Source organism: Xiphophorus maculatus, chromosome 3 (genome assembly GCF_002775205.1).
Source record: "Xiphophorus maculatus strain JP 163 A chromosome 3, X_maculatus-5.0-male, whole genome shotgun sequence".
Lineage (NCBI taxonomy): Eukaryota > Metazoa > Chordata > Actinopteri > Cyprinodontiformes > Poeciliidae > Xiphophorus > Xiphophorus maculatus.
This window is the reverse complement of record NC_036445.1, coordinates 17,442,506-17,452,504: the sequence shown is the minus strand read 5'-3', so window position 1 is coordinate 17,452,504 and position 9,999 is coordinate 17,442,506. Positions and strand designations below refer to the sequence as shown.

Here is a 9,999-nt window from a genome sequence, read left to right as displayed (position 1 = left end):
TTTATGCAAGTCTTGTCACAGATTCTGATTTGTGTTTAGGTCTTGACTTTGACTAGGCCATTTTAACACGTAAATATGCTTTGATCAGCACCACTGAATTGTAGTTCTGGCTGTATGTTTAGGGTCGTTGCTCTGTTGGAAGGTGAACCTTATCCCCAGTCTCAATTCCTTTTCAGCCTCTAACAGGTTTTCTACCAGTAATTAGCTTCATCTGTCTTCATATCAAATCTGACAAGCTTGCCTGTCCCTGTTGAAGAAAAGCATCCCCACATCATGATACAGCCACCACAAACTTTTTCCATTGTCAGGATGATATGTTCAGTGTTTTGTGCAGCCCAGTTTGTCACCCACATAAAGTGTTTTGCATATGAAACAAAAAGATAAGTTTTGGTTTTGTCTCCCCAGAGGACTTTCTTCTGCATGTCTGCTGTGTTTCCCTCATGTTTTGTGAAGTGGACCTCTTGTGGCTTTTTCTCTACACAAAGGCCAGATTTGTGGACTGCAGACCTACTAGATGTCCTGTCAGATTCTTCCACCTGAGTTGTGGATCTTTTCAGTTCTCCCAAAGTTACCATAGATCTGTTTGCTGGCACTCTAATTAATGTTCTCCTTGTCTAACCTGTCACTTTAAGGGACTCTTGTGTTGGTTGGTTTTCTAGTTGTCCCACACTCCATGTTTATATTTGGACTTAATGCTCAGTGAGATTCTGAAAGCTTCCTAACCTAATTCTGCTTCAAACTTCAACACATAAGGCCCGACCGGTTTGTTGTATTTTTTTAGTTTTCATGATGCTTGGTGTTAACTAATGTTTTCAAACAAACCTCTCAGGTTTTCATAGAACTGTATGTATATATATTACAATTTTAAAAAATGATTACAAATTATCAGAAAAGAATACAACATGCTGTGGTAATGAGACAAAATGTGAGTAAGTTTAAGGATGGAAATACTTCTACAAATTTATGATTTACAAGATCCGTTCAAAACTTTGTCTTGTTTGTGCAAAACTTTCTAAAACAAATCATTGGCTAGTTTTTGAAAATGGCACACATTGTTTGTTTTCTTTTCTTTTCTTTGCATAACCAGACTTTTACTATGTAACTGTAATTTGAGACAAAACAGAGAACACAAGGATTTATTATCTGTAATGTTCAAAATAAAAATTAATTTTAAATAATTCTATGTTAGGCCATAAAGACAGATATCTGATGCTTATTACAGGATTTTAAGTTCAAATTCTTTTGTCAAACTTCAGAAGACATAAAAAATTTTTTAAAACTATATGAAATATATACACTCATTATGTGATTTTGGTGTCCAAGTTATAATATCAGTCAGAAAAGTACTTAAAATAAATGTCAAAACTGTACAGAAGGACTGTACTAAATTGACATTACAGTTGTAGACCTGAATTCAGCTTTCAAGGGGGTTTTTATTTTGACGCTGAGGAGGATTTCCTCTGTGTAACGGCGCTGAACAGGGGGAAGAGCACTGGGATTTCACAATAACGGGTCTTACGGACAATGCGCTGCTGCGGCCACATGAACTCTGCTTTAATAGTCCTGCTTGCACTGGAATACAGTCAGTTTCTTCTCAGACTTCATGAAGTTAAGTGGTACTTGGTGTTCTGCAGCCGTAGCTCAAGTGTCAGTGATGGTCTGAGGACTTGTCGATGGGGGGACCAACTCCAAAGATGGATGCTCTGCTACTTTTGATGTGCTTTTTGTACGTCCTGCCAGTGTGGAGCATTTTTGATGGCATTTGTCCCAGAAATGGTGAGACATCAGTCAATAATATAAATGTGTTTTTGAATTTTTACTGCAGGATTAAGTTGTTTTGTCATGAATTTGTTTCATTGTTGAGATTTCAGAAAATTTTCTTTGCAACAGCTGGGTTTAATTTCACATTTAGTTTCATGTTTTTTCTTATAGAAAAAAAAGTAACGAATCAATATTTTACCTATATTTTCTCTACATTCTGTATAGTTTAACTGATGTTTTGTCTTTTTTATTGTCTTTTTTTTATCATGTCAGCAGGATAACGGCTAATCTTTAGCGTTGTTCTGTTCAAATTACTGAACTCAGTCTAATAAACTTATTAGGTTATAATTTTTAGATATTTTTTTACATTTTTAGAACTTAGATTCTTTAATATCGTTGGACGAAAAGTAACTAAAATTGGTTGGAGAAAAAAGAAGACACCGTCAGATCATTTTTATCCTGCAGTAGAGGGTTCAAATCCATGCAAAAGTTATAAAAATGTTTTAATGTACTATTCTTCTTGATATTCAAATAAACTTTTTTTGTGTTTGTTTAACTGGGCAACTTAACAAATGTAATAAAGTAACTTATTTTGATTACTTGTGACCAATTATGGCAATATATTTAATTTGGATCACTTGTTCTTTTAGTCAGTGGTAGAGAGAGATATTTGTTTTCAGATAAATCAAAGCATCAATAAGATTTGAGGAACGTTTCATGCAGATAAGTGCATGAAAATGATTATCAGAGAAGAAAAAGTTCAGGACAGAAGAGCAACTGTGTAGGCGAGAGAGAGAGACAGATTAAAAGAGGAAGTTTTGAAGGAGTTGGTAATTTTTGTTATGCAACGCTGCATCCTATCTGTTCTGTGCCTAGTGATCTGGAACCAACCCTAACATTTAAAGTCACAGCGCAATGCAGCACAATAAGGCCCTGATTAAACCCACAAAGCATCCAGCCTCGTTTGTATCTTTGCAACAAATGTTTGTTTTTGTGTGTGTGTGTGTGTGTGTGTGTGCGTGTGTGTGTGTGTGTGTGCGTGTGTGTGCAGACCCTCCTCCTGGTGTGGTGGTTGTGTCTCCAGGAAGCAGGCTGGAACTGACCTGCAGCGGTCATGTGAAGGTGAATGGAGTGAAAGTCACCTTAACTAGAAATGTCCCAAGTGGAAATAAGAAAGGATCTTCGTCAGAGCAAACTCCCACCACGCAGCAAGCTAGAAGAAACAGGGCTTTTACAAAAAGAAGTGATAAATCTTCTACAGTAAGCGAGAGATTCCGCATTCCCACCACGGCGACTGGAATCAGCACTCTGCTAGGAGAAAACCGAAGCAGCGGATATTCAGACGTGGAACACGCCACTTCTCCACAAGTGGTCCAGCCAACCCCTCCCAGCAAAACCACAACAAAGGGGATGTCAGACTGGGAGGATAAAGAGATGAAACTCCAGGCTGAATATAAAGACAAGGAGTCAGAGGAAAGCAGCAGAGCAACCAGAGAGGTTAAAATGAGGCCTCAGTGGCAGTGGAACAAACAGCTGATGGAGAGTACAAACAGAGACTGGGGAGGACTTGCATTTCTGAGTGACGGGAGCGGCCTGTCTCTGAGTTCAGTACGACTGACGGACGCTGGGAAATACACATGTCATCACAGGGGAGAAGAAACACTTGCTGTTAAGGTGATTGTTGCAGGTGAGTTATGGCGCGATGCCTATATAGACACTCAACTGACACTACTTCAGTGTGTGCAGAATTTTATCAGTTTCATTAAAAGAACTGATCAGTCTAATTTATGCATTGAAAAATCAAACATGTGGGAGGTATCCTTTCAAATCACTGAGGTTTCTTACCAAATATTTCATGCAAGGAATGATGGGATCTTCTATAATCAATCAAATCAATTTCATGTTTTTCAGGATTATGTTTCTCGCTAATCATTTTAAGGTCAGCCCTCTAATCCTTAAATAGGTAAATCAACCAAAGCCAAGATAATACAAACATGAAAAGCAAACTTTGTACCCAAAAAGAATTGCAAATTTAGAGCAATAATCAAGCTAATTAAATGTTTAACATCATGAAGGTTTCTTGACTTAAGGTTTATAGACAGGGTTTACAATCTGATTTTTGAGTTAAGCTGTTGTTTAGGGATTGAAAGGTATAGATGAAGTCAGTGAGCCACAATAGAACTGACAAGAGTCCAACTTAGACTTTCCTCAAAGTGTGGAGGAAAGACCAAACTGACCTGGGTAGGATCTTCAAACAAAAACTAGAGAAAAATTAAAATGACACAAAACACATAAAATGCCAAATTGAACCAGGTTGATTCCAATTAGATGAGCAGAAAATCATCAGTGAGATTTTATTGTGTCTCTTTTCAACTGCGTTCTTTAAAGTCAGTCTCTGTGACATGACATGTTTTACACAACAACACAAATTCACTCTTTGATTCACTAATTTATATAATCTCAATACCATCAGTGACTGTAATGTGACACACTGTGTCAGCACATGAATACTGATGCATTATGACCTGCAGCAGAAAAAGGTTTTGGTCATGGGTTCTGGCTAGCAGGCGGTATGCTGGCTGTGGGACGGTGGTCGGTCTTGAGGAGACGTCATGGTAAAGTGGGTCTGCTGGGCGTCGTCCTGCCAAAATACTTTTCTGAAAAAAATCTATTGCTACCCCAAACACATGTCTGATTTAATGTTTTCTATATCCTAGATCCTCCTGAGACTCCAATTATCTCTTGCTACAAGAAGTCGCCCAGGAGTAAAATTCGCTGTGAATGGAGACCTCAGAAACCAGTAATCAAGCAACCTAACTGCTACCTTTTTCTGAGCAAAGAGTAAGGCACTTACGTTTTAAATTCACCTAAGCTTGATTTATTTATTTATTTTTGCAACACAACCCCTCAAAGCTCTCAAGATAGTCGCCAAAACAAAGACAAAGCTGAAGGCAGAGAGTTTAATCCAACTCTAACTCTGACTGACTGAAACCTTTGTGCTCTCAGGGAGCTCTGAGGAATAGTGATACATCTGAAGTTCATACAACAAAACTGATGTTTTTAGAATAAAAAAATAAAATAGTTCTGAATAAAAAAAAAAAGTTCATTATTGGTTTAATAATAATTCAGGATTGAAGTAAGTTACCTCATGGATAATTAACTGAATCTTTGAACTTTTTTCATGCAGAGCTTCTGTTTGTAAGATTATTTTTTACATTGTTACATCTTACTGGAAGACATGATTTTCTTTTTTCTTTCCAGTTATTTCCCTTATGTAAAAATAGAGAATTTCCAGCAAAAGCGGTGCTCATACTCACTTCAGCACTCCCGCTGTTGGTGTGCTCTGGAGCACATTGAGAAGGAGCGGAGGCTGAACCATGTGGCTTTCCTGTGTGTTACAAACTTCTTGGGCAACGCCACCAGTCCCCTGATCTATTTCACACCTCTGGATATTTGTAAGCGAGTCTGTTATTACGTGACTGTTTCGATGAAAGTAAGGCTTTTTAAAAATAATTTCAACCCTTACCTGCGACTGAAGTGATGCCAGACCCCCCATCTAATGTGATGGCCCACCCAGTGGAGAGACGAGAGAAAATGATAAAGGTGACCTGGAACTTACCAATAACCTGGAAGGAGAAGGATGACTTTTATGACCTAACCTATGAGGTCAGATACAGACCTTCAAACTCTTCAAATGAACAGGTATGCTTGACAAGTTCATATTTCAGTCATGGGCTCAAAACCGATGAACCTGGGATGTTTCCGTTGATTGATTTCTTGTTTTATGGTCTGTATGTGTTCTTGCAGGAAAATACAATTAGAAAACGCACGTACCTGATTACTGACGCTCTGCCTGGTGTTGAGTACCTGATTCATCTCAGAGTTAGAGAAGAATACGATGGTCATTGGAGCGAGTGGACTTCACCTGTCTCTGCCAGAAGTTGGACAGGTAGAAAAAAAATACACACAAGAAAAGTAACCAGAAAGAAGCAATACATGTTAAAAGAAGTAACTGATGGCCACAACACCTTAGTGCGCAGGTGTGACACTCCAGCCCTGGAGGGCCACTGCCCTGAAACGTTTAAATGTGCCTCTGCTGCACCACACCTGATGTAGGCTCGCTTATAAAGAGAAAACTACACCTTTCCAATTTTATTTATAGCAAAACATTTAAACCCTGCATATTTTTTTTTTGTTGTATTTCAAATTTATATGCTAATCTATGTTGGTCTATTGCATACAGTTCCAATAAAATACACAGAGGTTTGTGGTTGTGAAATGAGAAAGCGTGGAACAATTCAAGTAACTTTTGCAAACACTGTAATTTCTTTACTTTTTAATCTCCTTTTACTATCTGTATTTCTCCAAAGAACTATCATTATTTTCTGTTGTTTGTCTGTGACCCTGCTCTGCATTTAACAACAGTTATAGTTAAACTTCAACCACATACTGATTTTTATAGCTTCAAATATTTAGTCTCAAACTCCTGAAATTTAGCAATAAGTGTAAGTGGGATGTTTTTGTTTCATGCATGTCTCCTGGATGCTTTTTGTATTGCTCTTTATTGTGCTTACTTTTCACAAATCTTACTGTCTTTACTTGTAAAAAAAATATCACTTTTAATAAGTTTTATTAAATGATTTTCTTCCTGTTTGTTGCTTTCAGCTAATATAGAAGAAAAGAGTGAAATGACGACCACAACGGTAGGAACTTTAACTTTCAGTTGGAAAGTATAAACTTATTCACTTTTAATTGCTCCATCTTAACATATTCTTCTGTCCTGTTTTTCTTTATTTGTTAATTTATTTGTCATCATCAGATCGACTTGCCCTCCACTGAAGACTACTTCACTGGTTCTGGTTTTTCTGATTACCCTCCTGGTTAGTTTGCTGGCAGTAAATTTTCTCAGTACACATATTTAAGAGAAAAGCACGAGAAGTGGGAGAAAACACCCTGAAACTGGTCTATAGTCCACTGGGTTTTAACAGGAAACCATGGCATCATAATAACTCAGGCTCAACAGCTAAACAAGCCACAAGAGACATGGTTCTGCTGAAATAACACGTTTTTTACAACACCTCGTCGTACATGTAACCATAACAATTTGTGGTTTTCTTCTTCTTTTGCTGCAGATAAATCTCCCATAACAGTTGAGTTATGTGAGAACTCATTTTCATGCAACATATACTATCATGTTATTTGGATCTCTGCCGTTTTTGCCATCATGTGCTGCATTTTGGCTGTCTACATCTTCAGGTTGAGCAATTTGATTTTTTATTTAAATAAAAAAAATTTTTGCATTGTAGCCAATAGATTTATATCTTGGCTGAGAGATTTAGCCAGATTTTTCTTTTTCTTTTGCTTTTCAGACACAAAGACAGGTATTTGAACAAACTCTATAGTCTAAATAGTACCACCCACAGCGAGGCCTTGTGTCCACCTCGTCCTTCCATCCCTTCGTCCTCGGAAGAAGAAGCCCTGGTGTCTGACTCTGGCCCGCAGCTCTACACACAGAGCGACACACAAGGAGACGGGGAAATCGAGAAAGGACAAGCTGAGACGGACAGATTAGAAGCCACAAATTTCAACAACAAAAGTTACTTCTTCCTGCAGATGTAGTTATGAACGAACCAGTTTTAGAAAATTAATGAAAAGGGACCGAGCAGAAGGATAAACACCCAGAGAAGATTTGTATAGATTGTATATCCATTCCTTTATGTACGTGCCATGCTTAAACTTGTGCTGAAATGTTTTTTATGTGGTTTTGTTTCTTTCTCTTCTGTCTACTGGTACCATGTTAAAATGTTGAAATCACCTGCAGAGGTGACTTCATCACAATAAATATTTTATTTTTTTATGTTACTGAAAAGTTTAAGTTGATATTGATGTTGAATTTCTGTACTAAAATAGACTTTCTAGAGCTTTTTGAAACTATCCTGAACTAAAAATATTTTTCTTACTCATAATTATGAGTCATCATTAGTCAACATTATGTGACTTAAATTCATTTGACTTTTTGACTATTATTAGTCAAGAAGTTAAATGACTTTTTGATTAATGATATTTTGAATTAGCTAACTCAAAGTTATGAGCTATTATTTCATATTTAAGAGAAAATTACCGATTAATTACTATGTCATTATTTTTTGCTTTTGCTACCTGATCATTGGCTTGCCTATCTCATAATGATTGATTGATTATTAATAATAAACAGTGGTGGGACATGATTAAAAAATAATGTAATTAATTAAAGACTTTGTAATTAACTAATGGTATTTTTATCCGACAATGATTCGTTTTTAAATTCAAATAAATTTTGGTTGTTGATTAATCAATAACTAACTTATATGATTTGTATTGTGATGGTGTACATTTATTTCTATCTTTACTTGGTGGAAAACTTGGCTTTGCTGTCATACTGTGGTTTATCTAAGTATATGATCCAGACGCAGGCACATTCAAAATGCCACACTCCAAGTAGAGCAGCCCTATTAGTGCTTTTCTAAATCATGCAACTCCATGTTGCGAATAAATTTAAGCAGTAGTAGTTGTATACTAGAAAAGTTCTGAAGAAATTTAAATGGGGCCTGCAAAAGTCTTTTTATGCTAAAAAATTTGCATAAATGCTGAAGTAAGCTACAACGTACTCAATAGAATGTGGACAGTCACAAGCATGTTGAGTAACATGGACTTACTCCATGCAGTACGTTAAAGTTAGTGTATAAGTTAAAATGAGCCAAAATGCTAATGTTGGCCTAAATGGTGCTAGTGTCATGAGGGGTATCACTAGCATGTTGTCTTACATTGACTTCCTCCATTTAGTGTGTATTTAGTATGGCTAATAAATGAAAAAAATATATATAGCTAAAAAGCTTGTTTTAGGGAAAAGGCTACAAAAAGGGCTAACAATGCTTGATTCGGGTTTTATTGTCAACTTCATTTTAACCAAGAAATCCTTAATATTTCAAGATCTTTCCACGCTCTATGGAAATAAATGTATCTTTCAATTGGCTAAAGAAAGTTACAGGAAGTTCCTTCGACATGAGCCCTCTGCCTGACTGGATGTCAGTCTCAAACAGTCAGCTAAAAATACTTGGGATTCTGATCTGGATCATCTGGAGCATCTAAATTTGAAGGTACCCCTTGGATTTATCCCTTTAGGTGGTGACCTCTGGGGAAAACCCAGACCTCATGGTATGGATTACTTACACTTTTCACTTTATTCAACAGACTCATGGTCCACAAAGAGATGATACACAACAACACGACATATAAAGAACAAAAAGACAAAATAAAATAAAAATAAAAAAGAATCTTATAAAAGACTCGCATACCAATGTTTCCACAGAGCCGATTGGTGTCTTAGCGCACTGAAAGAGGGATGTGAAAACATTACAATAAGACTGTTCAATCAGCTGTCTAAACGACACATGAACTTGTATATCAGATTTCTCAAAAGAGCCTGGAATGTTGTGACATGTGCGTTACAAGACATCTCACTTGCACTGCTAAGCCTGGATTTCTTAAGCAGAATTCTCAGAGTCGTTATACGCAACCTTCAGCTTCTGCCTGCTAGCTTTTTTAAATTTACACCATAAAGGAGCTGTATACAAGGGTGTACAGTAAACTTTAAACAGGCTTATTTTTACCTCATCAGTGCACATATGAAATTTCCTCCCCAGAATGTTTGCCTGAATGTACAACATGCGACACTGCCGATAAATGTCATCATCATCATCATCATCATCACAGAGCTGGTCTGTGATATAGTGACCCAGGTATTTAGTTTTGGAACAAACATTTAACTTTTGCCCTGACAGAAAAAAAATCAGGGAAGCAAAGTTGTTTGTCTGCTTTAGTCCTACATACTAGTACAGCTGTTTTCTTAGCATTATACTGCACATCAAATCTCAACCCATAATCAGAGCAGATATTCAGCAACTGCTGAAAACCAGCACTGCTGGGTGAGAGTACAGCCAGGTCATCAGCATACATAAAGTGATTGACCAAAGTATCACCGATCATACATCCAGTTTTACAGAGGTTCATTTCTTTTGACAGGTCCTCCATGTACAAGTTAAACAAGGCGGGTGAAAGAAGCCCACCCTGATGCACACCATTACTCACGCCAAAGGAAGCAGAGATGTTATTGCCCCATTTTACATGCATTTTCTGGTTAGAATACCAGTAAACCAAAATTCGTATAATAATGTCCGGAACACCTCTTTGTTTTAATTT

At 37.0% G+C, this 9,999-nt stretch overlaps 1 protein-coding gene across 1 annotated transcript; it reads left to right on the top strand.

Annotated features, from left to right (window-relative positions):
• Positions 1-1,498: 1,498 nt before the first annotated feature.
• LOC102233430 (interleukin-6 receptor subunit alpha-like) lies at positions 1,499-7,409 on the top strand. The gene is made up of 10 exons (XM_005809144.3): positions 1,499-1,776; positions 2,813-3,448; positions 4,479-4,602; positions 5,023-5,216; positions 5,300-5,463; positions 5,569-5,710; positions 6,427-6,464; positions 6,581-6,641; positions 6,894-7,017; positions 7,131-7,409. The coding sequence occupies exons 1-10, from the start codon at positions 1,674-1,676 to the stop codon at positions 7,378-7,380; spliced, it is 1,836 nt and encodes a 611-aa protein (XP_005809201.2). The 5' UTR covers positions 1,499-1,673; the 3' UTR covers positions 7,381-7,409.
• The last annotated feature ends 2,590 nt before the right edge of the window (positions 7,410-9,999 follow it).